General features: G+C 36.5%; 2 protein-coding genes across 2 annotated transcripts in view; both read right to left on the reverse strand.

Annotated features, from left to right (window-relative positions):
* The window catches only part of CNTNAP2 (contactin associated protein 2), a 1,911,935-nt gene that overhangs the window by 1,484,433 nt on the left and 406,210 nt on the right, over window positions 1-21,292 (reverse strand). The gene's annotated exons all lie outside the window — the stretch shown is intronic.
* On the reverse strand, window positions 7,573-8,675 carry LOC123835208 (NADH dehydrogenase [ubiquinone] 1 alpha subcomplex subunit 3-like). Its single transcript, XM_054505158.1, has one exon. The coding sequence runs from the start codon at window positions 8,199-8,201 to the stop codon at window positions 7,935-7,937; it is 267 nt and encodes an 88-aa protein (XP_054361133.1). The 5' UTR covers window positions 8,202-8,675; the 3' UTR covers window positions 7,573-7,934.

Consider the following 21,292-nt stretch of genomic DNA (forward strand, 5'->3'; position numbering starts at 1 on the left):
CCTGATACAGAGCAGGTGCTCTGTAAAGGTCTCTTGAATTTCAAATGAACGGACCTGCTTTGGCAGGACTGTTGGAAAACTGGCTCAGGCAGGTGTACTGCTACAGAAGATGGTAGCTTCCCTGAGAAGCCAGCAGTTTCAAGAGTAAATCATATCAGGAAGTATTAAACAGGTATGAAGATGTCAGCTTATGGTCAAGAAAGCCTCCCCTCCATCAGATTAATTTTCTTCTTTGATATATCGATTCACAGAATTGTTGGAGACTACAGAGTAATATAATCCAAATTCATGTCCAGCGCGCTCTGAGAAATTCCGTCCCATCTGAACCAATTCAGCAATGCGGGGTTAGGTCATGGAGAGATGGAGAGGTAACTTTGCCTCAGTACGTGATTTTGGTTAGAAAGTCCATTCTTATACTGAACAAGTATCATCTTTACTGCAGACTTCACTTACTTGCCTAAATTCTTCCGCTGAGACCAAACATACAGAAATAATTCCTTTATTCTGTGTCTCTGCCTCCCTCTCTACTCTCTCTCTTACACACACACACACACACACACACACACACACACACACACACAAAGCTATGGTATTTGGAATTATTCTGTGGCTCATTTTCCAAATTTATAGCAAGTTATTTTAAAATCTTACCTTCTTTAAACACAATTCAATGACTTTTCCTCATGACTTTGCTTTTCTCAACTACGCTCCTAGGTTTGATTTTCTCTTTCTCCTCATCTCTTTTTATTTTTCCTTCCAGTTTCATTCTCATCCCGTCTTACTTTCGTAGACCCTCCACCCTTTCCCATCTCCTTCCTTTTTTTGCTATGTTGGAAAAAAAAAAACAAGACTGGTGATCATTCATGAAATGAGATGGCAATTCTGATGTCTGCAGCTAGAATTATAAATTGAGTCGAATCCTTCAGGAGATCTTGAACAAAATGTGTGAGTGCTAATTTTCTTTGGGGGAAAAGAAACAGGGAGAGAAGGAAGTCAGCAAAGTAAGTTTTTGAGCAAGTTATTGCTACAGGCACCTGAAGAACTTTGGAACACAATCCCACTGGACAACTCTGGAGACCATGGAGACTATGTCTCAGTGTTATCCCCACTGAAGAACAAAGGAACTAGAATATTTATCCACAGTGCTGTCAGTCATTGATCAAAGCTGCTCCCCAGTGATACAAACTGCTGGCATTACTGTCTGCCCTTTTGATGAGCCAGATTCCTGGGCCAGAAAAGCTTTCAGAAAGAGTCTCAGGTGCTTCCAGTTGGAATGTACAGGAATGGTGTGTGCAGACGAGATATGAGAGGCACCAACAGCACCTGCAACAAATTACTTCCTTACTATATTCTAGAACTTGTTTAATATGTAAGTGAAACCTTACCTCCAATGCAACACAGACGTTCATATCTTATTTCTATATTTACTGTTTCATTGAGGAAATCCCTTGGCCCCTCTGACTGGCTCTGATACATATACACTGGTGGATCTAGTTATTTATAAGGAGGTCCAGTGGTCCTTGTGCCTAGTCAGGGGCATAACTGGCAAAACTCAGATGTGACATTTCTAGTTTTATCCTGGCCTGGAAACAATGTGCAAAGAATGGGTCTTGCAGTTGTACGGACCTAGTTTTTCAGCTTAACTTTGGTTAATGATGGTGGACTCCAGTGCAATTTATTTAATTTCTTTCCAGCCTCAGTGTCCTCATCTTTTAGAAGGAGGTATTAATAGAACACACTTGTTTTTAGCACTAACAGAGACCAAGTAAAGCAATTTTGGTACTTAGTAGATGTTCAACTCCTGGTGGTTACTTCCATCAGCCCCACACCCCTCTACCCCAAATCACCAAGATTAGGATTTTACAACAGATAGAATTAAAATGGTAACATTTGGCTGCCACTTCTCTAAATTAAAAAAGGTCTCATTGTATTTTCTTTTATTATATGTGTTCTTATAATCTGAAATATGGATATAGACCTTAGTTGGATGTGAAGAATGGTGGATAGAAAATTAAAAAGAAATCACCCAGGTTTTTTATTTGTATGATAATGGCCACACTTCACTGATTTCTGCAACGCTCCCCTCCTGAACTTCAATTTTTCCAGGTCACTCAAGTGTGTGGTATTTTATAACTTTAAAATTGTTGTAGTAAATTGCAATTGAGCCTAGGTTTCTTCTCCGGTATGACTATACATTGTAACAGGCCATATTGACTTACTGTCTTTTTACAGGAATGTAGACAAACAGATCGCACAACATACAACAAGTCTATAGGTTTTATATTCAGCTGGATGTATATATAATAGCACAGGGTAAATCCCCAGTAGACATGAGTGTGGTCCTTTTCTCCATCACTGCATAACCTCTGCACACCTGAGGAGCAATCATATTCCCTATATTCTCTTTTTTTCCTGACGTTTCTGGTTTCTCTGTTCTATTTAAGCCGCCTAGGTAGAAAAATTTTTACTAAGTTTCCTAATCAACTTTGTCCATGAACTTACAGGATCAGTGAATTTCATACTTTGCCAACACTTATATGCATTTCCTTAACTTCTAATTTAGGAAGCACATAAACACAGCTTATGTAAAAATAAAGTCTTTCTATAAACTACCGCCCATAGCTTAATCAGTTATTAGTCAATTTACTTTTTTTACATCGTGACCATTTAAATATAGTTTTCAAAGAATTTCTAATTAGCAGGAAATAGAAGGTTAACTACAGTAAAAACAAAAAATTATACTAATGTATTGCTTTAAAATTAAATGGGATTTACAGGATATCATAATAAAAGCTTAAAATATATTTAAGTATACAAAAGGGAGACTAGCAACCGAGAAATAAGTGTTATTCCATGATGATAACGGAACAAAGGGTCTACTATCCAAAAAAAAATTATAAAAGAAATGAATTATTTCTTTTTTTATAGTCAATGATTTTAGGAAAATATCTACCTTCTACTTGTTTCTTAGACATATAGGTTAGAGATCTAAAAATTATGCAGTAGAAAAATGTAAAAGGTAAACTGAATGGATCCATAAAGATCATCTAATCTATATTCATTTTTGGTCCAATATGATAGTCACAAACCACTATTACCACCAAGCATGTGTAACAGAGCTAGTTCAGGGGGCGCCTGGGTGGCTCAGTCGTTAAGCGTCTGCCTTCGGCTCAGGTCATGATCCCAGGGTCCTGGGATCGAGCCCCGCATCGGGCTCCCTGCTCTGCAGGAAGCCTGCTTCTCCCTCTCCCACTCCCCCTGCTTGTGTTCCTGCTCTCTCTCTCTAATAAATAAATAAATAATCTTTAAAAAAAAAATAGAGCTAGTTCAAACTGAGAGATTTTGTTAAGTATAAAATATACTCTGAAGTTGGAAGACTTAATTTTAAAAAGTCAAATATTCCACTAAATTTTTATATTGCTTTTATGTTCAAATGATAATATTTTATACATACTAAATTAAGTAAAATGTATTCATAAAATTAATTTTATCTTTACTCAGTTTCGAATGTGGCTACTAGAAATTTAAAATCACACATGTGACCTGCATTATACTTCTACTGGACTGTTGAATTTTAGTGTCTTCAAAATTTACAATGTAAGCCACATAACAAAGTAAGTATGAACGTCTCACGGAGACCTGATGGCAATTTTCTTAAAGCTTTTAAATAATTAAAGAAGGATATTGGGGAACTGTTGAACAAAATGTAAGCATCATTCTCAAGGAATAGCTGTCAGAGGTCTTTTATTGTCAGAGTCCTCCTATGGCTACCATGATGTCGTCTGCTCATGAAAAGTCTTCTAGTGAAGACTGCAGGAATTATAGACAGAGGAGTCTCACTGGGACAGTGGAAACCTTAATAGTTGGTTGATACAACCAAGATGATGTGTCTTTGGAGGTCTAACACTTCTCATAAAGTTCTTTGAGGAAAAAAATACTATATAGGAAGGAAAAGTATATTGAAGCCAGGTAGCCTTTCTACAAGTCTCTTGATAGACTGTCATCACAGTGAGTCTCCTTGGTAGTGAGTGGGAGAGCAACAACACATAGGTAATTACTGGTTTAGATGCAAGAACGAAGAGTTTGCAGCAAAAAAGGACAGATGCCAGGCATGTAAGTGGAAGAAAAATTGTCCCAGATATAAGTGATGGGTGATAATCTCATTTAACCTGAAACAACACTGAACAGTATCATTTAGGACATGAACTGAAGAAGGCACATCACAAAAAAAAAGTGAGTTTTACAAAACAATAAATTCTTCATTCAGATTAAGGAAAGGCCAAAGTAATGGAGAAATACTTACATATTTTTTCTTTGTGTAAGGCAATGAAAGCAGGTAGGGGGGGAAGGATGGGGTGGGGATGGTGTGATGTTTTAAAAAGGGTGATCCAAGCAGGTCCCATCTTAAGCATCAGTCTCAAGTTAAAAGTCATGATGCTTTTTAGAAAATAGGAATAATCTCGAAAAAATATTTTTTAAATCTCTTATCACTGTCTGTCTTGGAGTTCTCTTGGAGCTCTCCTTTGCTTATTTGCTTAAAAAATAATAATTAAGGCCTGGCAAAAAGAATGGAATACCGCATAAACTCTGGCCAGATTTCCTGAGAATACTCCTTGCTCTTTTATGTTCCTAAACCATTGGTAGTAGCTCTCTTTACTACTTCCTTTAAAATAAAAAAATAAATTGGACATTCCCATCCCCCCCTCTTTTTTTAGGTTTCCAAAATGTTACTTATCTCAAGGAAAGTATCTTTTCATATTTTATTGTCTTTCTGACCTGAAAACTAATTTCGCCATTAACCCTGTTGCACCAAGAAAGTCCAGGTTAGCTTATCAGAGAGAGGTTATATCATTCTATAACACTATGAATATAAATCACATATGTAATAATAATAATAACTATTTTTATCAAGTAATTATCCTACCTACTAGGGACTCTTCCAGGCTCTTTTTAAAAAAAATAAATATATATATAATTCTAATTTAACCTGCACAACACTGTTAGTCTTATTATTGTCAATTTAAAGATCAATAAATAAGAGATTAAGTACTGTATCCCAGAACAGGCTGCAAACAAGAGATTTCGAATTGAGACTCCTAGCACATGAAGGATGGTTGCTCAGGAGATGCATCCAGTGAGCTTGCTTATTTACAAGAGGGTCCAATTCTGACATTTGTGTTTGCAGCTATTACTCTAGAGAGCTCAGCATAAAGCTTGGACAAGCCCTTATCTGGTACAACAATGATGACCTCTTATTTTCGTGCAAGAAAGTGTTAAGCACATATTTGTCCCCCTGACTCATCTATGAATAAGAATACTCTTTCTATGTCATAACGAGCAGGGAACAGGGAAGTTTGAACAAATTCTCATAGTGAGACGTCTGAAAGGTGATTTTGCAAACAAGACTAGTTCTGTTTGGCCTGAGGACTGCACAGGTCTGCCTGAGATGCCAGGCAGGGCAGGTCGGCTTGGGCACAGGGCTATCTATGCTGAAGGCAGCGTGCATATGAAAACCACGGCCTTTGTGTAAAACCCACCTAAGTTTTATGAGACGGTGTAACTTAAGTCATGCGTTCTCTTGCCTAGTTTTACCGGCAGCCCTTCCCATTGAAGGGAGATACAGCATACAAAAGAGAAATTTCCACTATTACTCTGAAGCATCTATCTTAAACATATATAAGAAGTGTCCTTCATGGAAAATTGTAAAAATTAGAGTGCCATAGGATTCCTATTTCAGTAACCATGCATCTGCTTTCTTTCTCCTCAGATATTTCCAACAGTAGGCCTCAATTACTTCCATATCTGAAGGGGCCACAAATTTTAAGTATTAGGTATTTTTTTCCCTTCCACAGCATTTCTACAAATAATGGAATAAAATATTTTTCCAATGAACGCCTTAGTGGTTTATTAAATTTTAAAGCAAAACACATAAACAGCTTTGCTTATAGATTCATAAGTATCATTTTAATACTCCTTAAAATCATTAAAAGTTTTATTGGCAATTCTGCTTCCATTTTTGATGCTCTTTTAGCTTGTTTTAAATTCCTGATTCAAATCCCAGAGGTTGGAACTTTCTCATTTGCATTAATATACTTTCTTCTTAAACATATAAGAGACTCACTAAATTAATGTATAAACAGCATTGGGGCACCCAGGGCTCAAGGCAAGAACATAATTACTCTGGAGAGAGAACATTTTCAGAACATATTCTAATTCAAAATAGGTTTACCTGCTAATGTGCTAACAGATGACTAGCACCATTTCTAGGAGCACTACTTGACTTAATATGTTCAGAGACCAGACTTATGCTGAAAATAACTGAGACCTTTTAGGGTCTAGATTTGCAGGAATCAAGATTATTTTGGAAGGAGATACTAATTAGGAGGGAAATGAGACCATGTCTCAAAAACAGGATTTATAATATGGATGCAGTCTGAGATAATAATAGGATGTTGCAATCAAGTTAACTACCTTTACTAATGCTGAATTTACTGGGATTTTTTGCCCTTGACTCTGAAGCTGACAATATCTACCTAGAATATCACAGTCTTTTAAATCTTGCTATACCTTAGGCATCACCACATCTCACTCCAAAATCGAACACACAAATAGGCACAAGACAAAGCCAGGCTTCATATTTAGACACCCACACGTCCTCCGTACCTCTCAGACTTGAATCTTTTCTCCCCTGCCGCATCAAGTCTTCCAAAACTGCTCTACCTGGGCGCTCCCCATGTTCCAGATCTTTCCAATCTCTTGATTTCCTTATATATATATCCTTCCCCCCAATGACCTGCTTTCTGCTAGGAGACAATTAATCTGAAAATAAACCCATTTAAATGCGTGAATGGGTATGTAGAGTCCACATATTTCTATGTGTGTTAATAAGTATTATCTGAAGATGATATATTTTTCAGTAATCATACTTTTTTCTCAATTTTAGCAGTGCATAGGACCCACCTGAAGATCATAATTTAACAGGTATAGAACCTTTACTGGACATAAAAATCACCTGGAGGTCTTGTGAAGTCTCAGATTCCCAGGCTCCACCCCCAGAGTTTCTGATTTGCTAGGTCTGGGGCAAGGCCCACCTTTTTACAGTCCTAATATGTACTCAGATTGTGCTGTGGCCGCTGGTGGAGGAAAGCATGCTTTGAGAACCACCGGTCTGGAGTTAAATTTACGAGATCTCCAGCTGACTCCTATATTAGCCAGTATTATGATAAACTTTTCTTTTTTTTTTATTTTTTTTTAAAGATTTTTTTTTTTTTAATTTATTTGAGAGAGAGAGAATGAGAGAAAGCAAGCACATGAGAGGGGGGAGGGTCAGAGGGAGAAGCAGACTCCCTGCTGAGCAGGGAGCCCGATGCGGGACTCGATCCCGGGACTCCAGGATCATGACCTGAGCCGAAGGCAGTCGCTTAACCAACTGAGCCACCCAGGCGCCCGATAAACTTTTCTAATCACATGTAGGAAGTCCTGTAGTGGGCATTCCTGAACTAAGCCATGTTAAATGTATTTGTTGTTGTTCTTAGGGACAGAAACTTTGTTTTTCTCAAAATATAACACATATTACACACTCTACTTAGGGATAATTCTGTTCACTTGTACATATTTCTTTTTTTTTAATAAGATTTATTTAATTGAGAAAGAGAGAGAGAGAGATTGAGAGAGCTCGCATGAGCGCAGGGGACAGGGGAGGGCAGAGGGAGACAGAGAATCTTAAGCAGTCTCCACACCCAGCAAGGAGCCTAACATGGGGCTCGATCTCACAACCCTGAGATCATGACCGGAGCTGAAATCAAGAGTCAGCTGCTTAACCGACTGAGCCACCCAGGAGCCCCCACCTGAACATATTTCTTAACCAACTACTATTTTCTATTTTTTTTTCACTTTTTGCATTTTATTGGCTCAGGGGAGGGGCCTCCTCCATGTCACCAGGGGTGCTCACAAGTTCTCAGCCACTCCAAGCTTGGGCCCTGGGGGTCCTGGAGGTGGCTGGGCATGTCGGGAATGTTCCCATCATCTTGGAGGGGCACTGGATAGTTGTAGGGCATGGCCTGGTTGATCACGGTGGCGTATTTGGTGAAGGGGCTGAGGGTGGGCAGAATTAGAGCGAGGCCCCCAATGGTGAAGGACACGACCAGCATCAGCTCCTTGGCCCAGGCATCCTTGAGGAAGGTGGCGAGTCTCCCGGCCATCTTGGTCGCAGCGGCCCTATTTTCTATTTCTGGACAAACTTCTATACCATGACCAAAAAAATCTCTGATCTATAGAAGCCATATCATCTTAGGTATGTGAACAAAAATTATGTACTAGGCTTTCTTCAAAGAGCTCGAATGTTTTAATTTCATCATGAAATTGATGGCAAATAGATTGAAATTTAATTTTCAAATGCAGATTGTATGGATCCATAATCACAATATTCACAGTGGAATATTATGACATTATAATATCAGGGTAGCACATCAGGAATCTTATTTACAGGATGACCCTTGGATCTTGTGAAAAAAATTGTGAAGTCCCATTTGTGAGTGAGAGACAATACCTCACAATCCCAAAACCGTCAAATGTGAATAAATGCTGCTTTAGCTATGGGGTAGGCCAAGTACAGGAAATGTATTCACCTTACCATAGAGAAGACAAAATAACACCAGCTGATCAACAGAATAAAATGCATGTGAGGGGCACCTGGGTGGCTCAGTCGGTTAAACCTTTGCCTTTAGCTCAGGTCATGATCCCAGGGTCCTGAGATCAAGTCCTGCATCGGGCTCCCTGCTCAGCAGGGGTGGTGGGGTGTCTGCTCTTTCTTCTCCCTCTGCTCCTCCTGCTTGCTTGTGCTCTCTCTCTCTCTCTCAAATAAATAAATAAATAAATCTTTAAAATAAAAATACAAATAAAAAATGCATGTGAGTGTAGCACTAGATACTTTTTGATGAAGATCTCTGACCATGGAATGAAAAGCTAATCAGTGTGGTGAAGAGTGAGTCATATGAGGCTAAGGAAAAGTAAATGAGACTTTTAAGAATCAGTAATAACTCTGAATAACAGTGTCACAGTCTTTGATGGTTCCTAAATATGAGTAGTCTGGGGAAACAAGTTCTATAGCATATTTATTTTATTACAACTTTATTCCCCATCTTAGGAACTTAATTTTAATTGAACAAAATTCTTTTTTTTTGAAAGATTTTATTTATTTGAGAGAGAGAGATTGAGAGAATGAGTGGGAGGAGGGACAGAGGGAGAAGCAGACTCCCTGTGAATCAGGGAACCCGAGGTGGGACTCCATCCCAGGACTCTGGGATCATGACCTGAGCGGAAGGCAGACACTTAACCAACTGAGCCACCTAGGCACCCAACTAAAAAAAAAAAAAAAAAAAAACTTAAAAAGAAATAATTTTAATTATTTGTGCAAAAACCAGGCTACAATCTGACCATTTTAGGAGAAAGTTAAAAAGTATATATATTACAAGTTGTTGAGAGAGTGGAAATTTAAAATGTAAAATCACCCATAGAAAAAAAAGGGCGGGGGAGAGGATTAATATTGAGAAATAAAGATATAAGTGGAAATAGAGCTTATAAAATAAATTGGAAGGAATCAATAATTTACACTAAAAGCCTTTAAAAATACCCAATAGGTTAGAGGCAATGTTTGAGGGACAAATGAAAATAAGTGGCAGAAATTTTATTAGCACATGGGGCACTTGAGTGGCTCAGTCGGTTAAGCATCAGACTCTTGATTTTGGCTCAGGTCATAATCTCAGGGTTGTGAGACTGAGTCCCAGGTCGGGCTCCGTGCCAAGCATGGAGCTTTTGCTTAAGATTCTCTCTCTCCCTCTGCTTTCCTCTCCAACCCCCCTACACTCTATCTCTCTCTCTAAAAAAAAAAGAAATTTTAATAGCACAAAAAGACAATTTTTTATACTTATATCAATTATTTGAGAGATATGAGGAAAAATACTCATCTCATGACTACCCAATTGTAGACCCAACAATACACTTCATTTTATACAAAGGAACAAACTTCACTGAAGCTTGTAATCTGTACTGTCATTATTAACTCAATGAAAAATTTTACTTTCTCTTGACCAGCTGACTCACACAGATTTTCATTCTAGGGAAGAGAATTAAACTTGTTTATTCACAGTTAATTCAAATGGATCTGTGTTATTAACTGCATTCATTCAACACATATCACATTAACATTAGATACTGTACTAAATCTTTCTTCTACAAAGAAATGCATAAGCATGTGCCCTGGCCTTAAAGAGTTTTGAACCTGGCAAAGGGAACGATATATTTGCACAAATACCTTCAGTAAGGCTGCATCAGATACTGATGATAAGGGACAGGAAGGAGAGAATCTATCCCACTGAAATGATCAAGAAATAGTTTACGATGGAGATGCCTTTTCAGCTTAACAGTAAAAGATGGAAAACATGAAGTGTAGGTCAACATAGCAATAACACTTAAATCTGGATACTATCCCAAGGGATTTTTAGGTTCTTTGAATGTTTCTGCATTTTCTGTTTTCTTTTTTTATTTTTTAAAGATTTTATTTATTTGACAGAGAGAGACACAGTGAGAGAGGGAACACAAGCAGGGGAAGTGGGAGAGAGAAGCAAGCTTCCCGCTGAGCAGGGAGCCTGATGCGGGGCTCGATCCCAGGACCCTGGGATCATGACCTGAGCCGAAGGCAGGCGCTTAACGACTGAGCCACCCAGGCACCCCAAGATCATATAACTTTTATATAAGTATTATCTATAATGATAAAGCACACATAAAATATAATACAAAGTTGAGAGGAAGAAGATTTGTAATATTACTCATTCTAATTATTCTAATTATCACTCATTTATATTTATAGGCAGAATAATACTAATTATATGAATAATAATTATACCAAAATAGTAAATGGTTGAATGCCAACAATGCATTTAGCATTTTAGCAGATTTATAACTGCAATCAGGTCTGCTTCCAAAAATGTATATATAAATACCAATGCTCTAAGTAAATCAGAGATTTACATCGAAATTGATCCTAGGGAATAAAAAAAGCTGATGATATTACTGCTCTCCATATTTCACTTTTCTCAAGTCAATTTGAATATGTATGCTCAACATATATGTTGAGCATTAAACTAAATTCTATAGATTGATAAACTGTGGAAGAAGTCAGCTCACCTCTAAAACCTTTTTCAACAACATTCATGACAGATAATCACTGCCTTCTGCCTGATCACCAGCAGTAAGATCCCACCAACTATTTCACTATGCCAGTTTTTCAAGAATGCTCTTTCTAAAATCCAATTTACATCTACCATACTTTGCCCCGAGTTCTTTTTGGGGGTTTTTAGTAATAATAGCAAAAATAATATTTAAGCATAATTACTATCATATATCATATTGCAATCTTCAAAATATTTATGATAATCCCTCATATCTCTCTAAGTTCTTGGCTCCACATTGAATATCTGTAGTTGATTTTTGCCATAACTTGGCCTTGAGACTCTTACCATCTTAGATTCCATTTTTGTGTATAACTCATAACTAGATTAAGGTCATTAGTATAATTTGGACACTGGGAAACACCACAAGGTGTCTAAAATTTTGGCCTTTGGAGTCAAATAGTTTGATCTAGGACAAGTCGCTTAACTTCTAAGTCCATGTCTTCACTGGTGACTTGGAAATAAAGTGATAATTAGTAGTACTACTAATGATTAATAATAATAATGATGATGATACCAGCCACCTGATAGTATTAGGGTATGGAACAAATACAATAATACATGAAGCACGCAGCAAAGTCCCTAACCATATAGAAGGATGAAAACAAATATAGAAATAAGACATGGTCCCTGCCTCCATGAAGCTTTCACATTAGAAAGGAGACAAAGCCGTAACAAATAATAATGTAAAGTAGGATTACTGGAGGGAAGTTATAGCAGCATTTAAAAATTTATGTATTTTACTAAATAAGATTTACTTGTACATTTCTCTAAGTGCAGAGCCCCATGCTTGCATAGACATGTTTTAAGATTTAAGTTATGCAATGTGGTTCTATTTTCTCAGACTTTTAATGCATTTGGAAATTGAAGACAGTGGCAAGATTACGTTGTCATATGAGAAAGACTAAGGAGACGGGCATGGGGATCTAAAAAACTTCCAAGTTGGAATCACCCTTGTGATGTTTATAATATTCCTTAACTCTTTCATAATATTGTACAATCTTTAACACTTCAAACTTGAGAATTTTCATCTACACTCTCTCTTCCATATTATTTGGAACATAATGAATAAGACTCCTGCCAGGAGTGATTCTTAATAGATCCTCTGTAACATTTCTTCACCTCCTGAAATAAATTGTTCTATCTTGTGTATTTCCTAATCAGTGAAATTTCAATTTTAACTACAGAGGGCAATATGTTTATTTAATATTTAACACTGGTATGACAAAAACTTTTGAAGTGGTGACTTGTCAACTGCAATGAGAATAAGAGATCCGTCTAATTAATCTCCTTTTCAATATCAAGTTAACTTTTTTTTTTCTGGAAACATAAATTGGAGATAATTGGAAGTCATGGTTTGAAAAATAGAAGCAGTGTCTCCTTGTGTTCTTTACTTTTGCTATCGTTGTATCCCTTGTTTCCCTCTGAACATATGGTGAACCCTTTGCAACATTTGGTGCTGTTGATCACCTACATATGCTTTAAACTACCTCCTCCCTCAACATCTAGGGTCTCATTACTCTTCTTGCTTTCACATCTTTCCAGGGAATATAGTCAAAAGCTCATTCTTTGGATCTTAGTTCTTTTCCCTACATAACCACATATAATCTTAGATTCCTTTGTGCAAATTAATATAAACCTTTTTTTTTTTGCCTCCAACACAATTTCCATGCTGTGCGTATGACATATGTCATGCATAACACTTCAAATTCATTATTTCCTCCCCACTCCCAACAGTTTTGAAACCATTCTCTCCATCCCCCAAAATAAAACATTTGTCTTCACCTCCAAGTTTCTGTTGATTTTTGCTTTGAATGATTTGCATATCCATCTTAACTCTTTTTGTTTTCCATCTTGGCTCTGTCTTTAAAATTATAGTCACCACTTCACTGGCTAAAACTTTAGTTCCTTTAATGCTTTGATCTTCTTGGAATTTTGCTGTGTAAGGGATGAGATACATATAGAGGCAGTGGAATTTTCCTAACTTTCCACTTGCATTCACACTATTTCCTATGTGTGCAGGTACCTTTCCATTTGTATTTGGGCATATTTCCATTCTGTTCCTTTGTACCAGTACCTTACTGTTTTATTCACGGAGTCTTGATCATATGTTTTAATAGCTTATAGAGCTAACCATCCTTCATTGTTCTCTTTAACAGAATTTCACTAATTATTCTTACAAACTTATTTTCCCATATGAGCTCTAAAATAAATATCTCTAGCTCAAAATCCCTATTGATTTGCTTTTTATTTCAGATTAATTTAAGGATGGATTAGTACAAGAAGAACTGGCATCTTTATAATATTGAGTCTTTCTATTTGCAACCATAAGATTAATCACAAATTAAGAGTGGTAAACAATTACATTTTTATTTTCAGATTATTATTAGCAGTAGAATTTTAAGAACTATTGTATTTTCAAATTCTGCCTAAATGTTTGGGTGATGAAATGACCATTGTAACTGTTTGCACAGAAATCACATAAATACTTTTTACATTTAAGCCAAAATCTATTTTTCATATATGTGATTTATCTGTTGTGTGATATTACAGGATCTCAGAAAGGAGTAGTACCCACTTCCTAAGTTAAACTCATGTAAAGAGGATTCATGTTATCCTCAGCTTAGGCTTAGACAAAGAATACAATAGCCATTTTGTGTTTATATTAATGCTTCTAATATTGGGGTGTTTGGGAAATCACGGGGAGAGATATAAAAAAAGGAAACATTGAGAAAATTAGTTTTTTTATATCTTAAACACTGTTAAAATAATTTGGGGAGGTAAATTTTAGTTTCTTAGAGAGCTGAATTTTGCTAATCAGTATTACAGCATCCCAAGAAGGGATTTAGTATTCAGATTGTTCTAAATGTGAAATCTCAGAATACTGTTCAGATATTGCATAATTAATATACCCCTATTAACACTTTGTAAGAAGCTGGCTTTCAGCATTAAAGATCAATGAGACATTTATTGACCAGATACTACATGTCAGGTACCAAGCTAGGTTTTGAAAATGCAGAAATTAATAAGGAAACGTGCACCATGTTTCCTTTCAGGGCTCACAGTATGTGGTAAAGATACATAATTTGTGATACAATATAGCAACACAACAACAGAAGTATGAAAAAGGTACCAAATACATAATACATATATATACATACATCCATGTGCAAATATGAACAAGATACTATAAACAAGTATTTTAGGGCTGATAACTTTTGTCATCTCATCTTTTAAAATTCTGACTGCATGTGCAAAAAATGAAAAAAATGGAAATAAAAGTAGTGTTTTATGAAGTCAATCAGTTATATAACTAGTTTCTAAATTGAGTACTGATGAGAATGATAACTATGATTATTTAAATATATTTTTAAGTGGCAATACAATTTGGTCAAAATGCAAATCACATATTTACAGTATGAGAATTCTAATAAAAAGAAAATTTCCATATATCTGTTACTGAACATGGCCAGGTAATCATGAGTGCCCTAGAATTAGCAAGCATTTCCTCAAAATTGACTATATGGAATGTTGTTAATGAATAGTTGAGAATCACTTGGACGTTTAAATACCTCTTTAATGCAAGTTGTGTGGGAGAAATAAATGTGTCTAGGTTGCAGGCTTACAAAGAGAAAATGCTCTTAAAGACAAATGGTAGACCCCTTACATGTGCTTAAGGTCATTTTACTCCCCAGGGAAAAGTTTCTGAAAGCATAAGGAAATTAATGGGTAAATATAAATCTATGTAAATCAGCATTTTACACATAGTTTTACAGAACATTGTCAATAGTATAGAGTACCAAGCAGTAAATAATTACTTGTTTAATTAACTCATTCACAAAATTATTTAGTGTCTATTAGATTCTGGACATTACTGTAACATGAGTAATTCGGCGGTAAATAAAACTAGTATCTAGGTCACTCAGTCTAAATTTTGTGTGGGACAGCTCACATAGTAATCAATAAATTGATCATAAGCCAATGTTGTGAGTTCTGTGGAAAACATTAAAGCAAGGTAAAAGGTAGAAGGATCATGGGGTGGCAAAAAGGGAAGTCCACATTTTTATGTATAAGGTAATCAAGGAAATGGCCTGAATTGAGGAAATATTTGAGTAGATTGAAAAGGAGAGAAGCAGGAAGGCAGGTGGATAGTTCTAGGCAGAAGAAAGAGCAAGTTTGAGGTAGAACATGCCTACCAAAAGGGAGAATGGTAGACAATGAGATCAGAGAGAAAAAAGGGGAGCCAAACCATTTTGAAACATTGGGAGCCATCCTAAGACCTGTGGCTTTTATTCTGAATAAGACACTAAACAGTTGGAAGGTCTTGAGTAAATACATATGACTTATTATTATGGACATATTATTGTCTATGACTTATTAATAGGACTCATTATTGAAGGATCATTCTAGCTAATATATTGAGCATAGATTATCAGAGTAGAGGAAGGGTGGAAGCAAGAGAACAGTTAGCAAATTCTTGTATTAATTTATAGTTGGGAGATGATGGCTGTCAGGCCAATGGTGTTAGTGCAAGAGTGGTAATAAGTAATTAGATTCTGGACATTTGAAGGGAGAGATGATGGGATTTTCTGATGTGTGATCTATGACATGTTGGAGAAAGTAAGAAGTCAAGAATGATTCCAAGATTTTTGATCAGAGCTAGAAGATTGCAGTTGTCAATGACTGCAATAGGGAACCTCTGAGGAAAAAGATTCTGGGGGACTGGAAGAATTTCCACTTTTGGCACATTCCATTTGAGAACTTTAACCATGAAATAGAGAAGATGTCGTTTGGATCTGGAAGTGTGGAGTTCAGGAAAGAGTTCTCGGTAAAAGTATATACTTTATCCTCAGAGTATCTATGGTATCAACAGGCCATGATCCTGAAAGAGATCATCCATAGAAGGATTTAGAGAGAGGAGAGTCTGAGGATGGAATTCTGGGGCACTCTAGAATTTGGAGATACAGAAGTTATCTGTGCCTTCACTGGGAAGTGAAGTGGATGAGGAAGGGGTTCCAGAAGTCAAATGAAAGTATTCTAGGAAAGAGACTGGCAAGTGTGTCAAATATTGCTGATAGATCAATACAACAGCAATGTGAATTGACTGTTGGATTTAGCAGTGTGAAAATCTATTGGTAACCTTGACAAGATCTATTTTGGTAGATTAGTGAGGGCAACGGCTAAACTGGAGATGTTCAAAAAATAATTGAAGGAGATAAAGTATAGACAGTATAAATAACTCTCCAGGAGTTTTGCCCTAAAGAGGTGCAGAGAAAACGGCAGGAACTCAAACTCAAGTTGTCTGTCAACTCAATGGGGCTTTCTAAAAAATCTTCTTTGGCCGTATTTGAAAGGAAAAATGATAGCATGTTAGTATGGCAGTGGAAATGATAGAGTAGAAAGGCATAAATGGAGACCCAGGAAAGAGAAGAGGCAATTGCCATACTGATGTTTTGAGTGGGTGAGTGGGATGGGACCCAGTGCTAAGGGCCCATTTAAAATTAGTGGCTGTGAAACACAAGGAGACTAGTCATCAAAGATGTGTGTTTTTCTCCAAGATGGCTTAGTTGCCTGTAAGAAGGACCAGAGTAGTCAGAGATTGAATCTAATGTGAGTTGAGGTTTATCCAGGTGAGTGTGACAAAGTGAGAACACACCCATGACCAACAGCATGTGATTTGAGGGAAGGCAAACAATCATGCCTTAAGAAGGCTGCAGTGTCCTTCAGGGGAGAGCCAGGAGTCAGAGCTCAAAGATGAACAGAACATTAGGAGTAGAGGGGATTTTGTTCATGGCTATGATTTTAGCAATTTTGTGAGTGAATATTTCATAATTACTGCTACACTATTTATTATTTTATTCTATCAAGGCTAATAAATAACAACAGCAATGTGAAATTAGCATAACAGTAGGTTTCCTCAACATTTATCTATATTTTCCAACTTTATTTATATCTCAATTAAAAAGCAATATTCCTAGAAATGCCATTTTCAGAGTCAAAACTGGTTGTTCTGTTTTTAATTGTGAAATAATGTCTTTCAATTATTTGTGAGTCAGAATGTTCAGTATAAAGTGGAAAGACAAAGGACTAATGGAACAATGCATGAATATTATGTAAAACCACCAACAAAAAGTAAAAATTGAATTGTAAAATATGTGTGACAAAATAATTAATTTGTATAATTAAGGCTCATGGTTCTGCTAAATGTATTCATTTTTTAAAAATGGTCATTAGGTACTATCATGTATTTATTTCATTTCTATAGCTAACATTGAGATCATTTTCCGTGGATACGTAACCAGAGGCTACATGCTCATGAATATTACAGCAGGTGTTCCTTCATAAGAGAGGACACTAAATAATCCTTAAAATCTTATCTAAATCTATAATTCTATGATTATGATTTACTTTCAAAGCCACGCCCTCTGTGAAGTTCCATCAAGAATGTTTTGAGAGTTCCTTAATGAGAATAAAGCACTTCTCTGCTGGAGTAACATTTTGTCCTTCTCCCTCCAAAGGAAGGTAGGCCTTGTTTCATGGTTATTTTGAAAGTGTCTTTGGTGTTAGCATGAGTTCATTCAACCTCAACATCTACTCGCTGCCACTTGCCAAACTATGGACTAGGCAGTAGGGTTGACTTTTTGGAACATTTTCATCATGTTAGACAGAGTGCCAAGGACTTTCTTTGCAATATTTCATTGAATCCTCATGGCATCTTTATGACATATTCCATTTTAATAAGCATGTTACGAATGAGGAAATAGAGACATAAGGAAGTTAAGTTACTTGCCCAAGGTCACACAAGTTGGTAAATGATACAGCTCATATGCAGATCCATACTGGCTAGCCCCTAAACCACTATGTTACAGTGATGAATAGGACCGTTATGGCTCACATTAGCCCCCTCGTCAATTTCTTTTTCTTTTTCCCTCTCTTCTATGTTTTTTTTTTATTGAATGTGGCCAAAAATTGTTTGGAAGAGCTCTTTTTGGGTTATAACTGCAGCCACATTTGTAAAAAGTGATGGTGTTTATAGCTTAGCCTCATCACCTCAGTCTATGTACTCTTTTTTTAATCATGATGCTTCTGATTGCTGATTACTTGCTCTTCTGCATGTTGCTGTTTCTCCTCATTATTACACAGCCTGCTGCACAGCCAGGCATTCTGCTCCCATGTGTCCTTGTAGCATTTCACCCCATGTTAGCTTGTCATAAAACAGGTGGTTTCCTCTTACCATCCATCCACCTAATATGTCCTATGGAAATGTCTAACTAAGATTCTACACATATTGTTATATTCTACGTATAAAAAATCTGAAATCTGCATGGATATAGATTGAATACATGAATATACTGCAAAATTAATACTATCGTGGGCGCCTGGGTGGCTCAGTCGTTAAACGTCTGCCTTCAGCTCAGGTCATGATCTCAGGGTCCTGGGATCGAGCCCTGCATCGGGCTCCCTGCTCGGTGGGAAGCCTGCTTCTCCCTCTCCCACTCCCGCTGCTTGTGTTCCTGCTCTCGGTATCTCTGTCTCTGTCAAATAAATAAATAAAATCTTAAAAAAATTAATACTATCGTGATTCTATAGACTGTTCTGGAGCATGACGCTACATTGGTACATGACCTCAAGGAGTTGAAGACATTGATCAACTACTTGGTTTACCCACAATCATCATAAATTTAAAATAATCCAATGAAAACTTTCAGTGCTACAATGCCAAAGAAAAGAAATGGTTTTAAAAAATGTATCACTGATAGTACATTTGCTTTGTATAAAGGCTTTAGCAACCACTAATCACACCTGATCAAGTTAAAAGTCTGACATAAATCAATATCCTGTAAAACAGCAAAGATCAACTACATCTGGAGAATGGCTGTTGAACCAGGTTATAGCCAGAGGTATGTCCAGAAACAAAGTTTTATGTATGTATATGAAATTAGGAAACCATTTTATTGAGTGGCATTAAAGGAAGATTTAATATACAGTTGACCTTTGAACAATGAGGGGGTTGGGGGCACTGATCTCCCACCATGCAGTCAAAAATCCATGTTTAACTTTTAGCTCTCCCAAAACCCAACTGCTAATAGCCTACTGTTGCCTGGAAGCCTTACCAATAATATAAGCAGTCAATTACCACGTATTTTGTATGTTATGTGTATTATAGCCTGTATTCTTCCAATACAGTAAACTAGAGGAAAGAAAATATTATTAAGAAAATCATAAGGAAAATACATTTATAGTACCATACAGTATTTATCCAAAAAAATCCCATGTATAAGTGGACCCGTGTAGTTCACACCCATGCTGTTCATCGAAAGACTAGGTTAAGTAAACAACTATTTTGGATGTCTTCGATGTTATGAGAATAGGTGGTAGTTTAGGGAATGCCTGGCAGGTATCCTGAATGTAGGCAGTTTTGTGGCTTAGTGAGTAGATTTCCACCTACAGTTTGCAGAAGTGCTCTTGCCAGAGGCTGTGAACAACCGCATAAAATATTTAATATATAAAGTACCATCATTTTGGTCTGTGGATTAGTGGCCATTGGGGGTATGAAATTAATTTACCCAAATCTTTCTGAAAGTTTAATATTTCTCTTAAAGAACAGTACTATTCTTGATCACCATAATTCCACATATTAAACACTACTAGTGTTTAGATGTGCCTTCTTTGTATATACAACTTGATAACTAGATTGTTAATATGTTTGGATGATTATCTTGAGAGATTTTGATGATTCTCATAACATTTTAAAATAGAGATTTAAGAATAATACAATGAAATAAAATATCATATAGTACGTTTCTTGATAACATTGATCTATACTCAATTGATTTAAAAGACTTATTTATAAGTCAATTAATAGTCTTGTTACATTCTTAAGGGTGATACTCGGTAGTGTGCTGGAGCCAACTCATATCAGTGATTGCATGATGCTAAATTTTCAGGAATCCGCAAGCCAGGTGTTAAATGTATTCATCATTAGAAATTACATAGTACTTTTATGCATGTCCTTCAGCTTAATTACATCTATCATATCTCTGTGTGGAGATACCATGTGATGATGTGTCACCGAACATCTCTTCTCAGCCCCAGCGTCAGTAAAATCACATCGGTAATTAGAAATCCGCCATGGTGGGAGTGTTCACACTATAGAAATCAGAAAACATTACAAAATGGCACTTTTAAATTTGGGGGGAAAGAGCCAGTTGTTAAACATTTACCAGAATACTATGGTCTTTTATGCATAACATATCCTCTCCTCATTTACTAGAATGGATAGATCAGAGGTGAAAACACCAAAATGCAGAGGATTCATTATTGAAGTTATTTTAAAGTATCTTGAACCACTAATGACTAGAAAAAAGTGGGTATAAAATTCTCTTCATAGCTAATTATTTCTATAAGAGGAACTCACTTTTTATATCCATTGTTTACAAAACAGCTTCTAGAATTCAGGTGATTTTTAAGTTGCTGAGACAAAAATGAAATAAAACAAAACAAAAAACAAGGTTAATGCATTACCTCCAGCATGTCGGTATGCCAATAATCGTGTGTGTGTGTATGTGTAAAATGCTAGTCAGAAAGTAAATTATAAAGGGGTGCCTCGGTGGCTCAGTCAGTTAACGGCAGGCTTTTGATTTCAGCTGAGGTCATGATCTTGGGGTCCTGGGATCCAGGGGAGTCTGAAGATTCTCTCCCTCTCCTCCCCCACTTGTACACACTCTCTCACTTTCTCTCTAAAAATAAATAAATAAATCGTAAAAAAAAATAAATTATATGATAGACAAATAGAGGTGCAAACTACGAACAGCTCTATGAAAGCCCAGAAGAATGGATTATGTATCCAGGTGAGGCTGGAAAAGCCAGGAAGACTTCACATAAGAAGTGACACTTAAGATAGGTTGTTAGAATAAACAAAATTTCAAAAGGGGAAAAAAGAAGGGAAAGGCATTACAAATGAGAAATAGCATAAGTAGAGATACAGAGAAGAAGAAATGTAGAGGAACCAGTTGACTGTGATTTTTTTCATTCAATCTAAAATTACTAAGCACCTACCACAT

This window comes from Mirounga angustirostris, unplaced genomic scaffold, assembly GCF_029215605.1.
Source record: "Mirounga angustirostris isolate CCGP_5_RB_7025 unplaced genomic scaffold, mMirAng1.0.hap1 SCAF_12, whole genome shotgun sequence".
In the NCBI taxonomy this organism is placed as follows: domain Eukaryota; kingdom Metazoa; phylum Chordata; class Mammalia; order Carnivora; family Phocidae; genus Mirounga; species Mirounga angustirostris.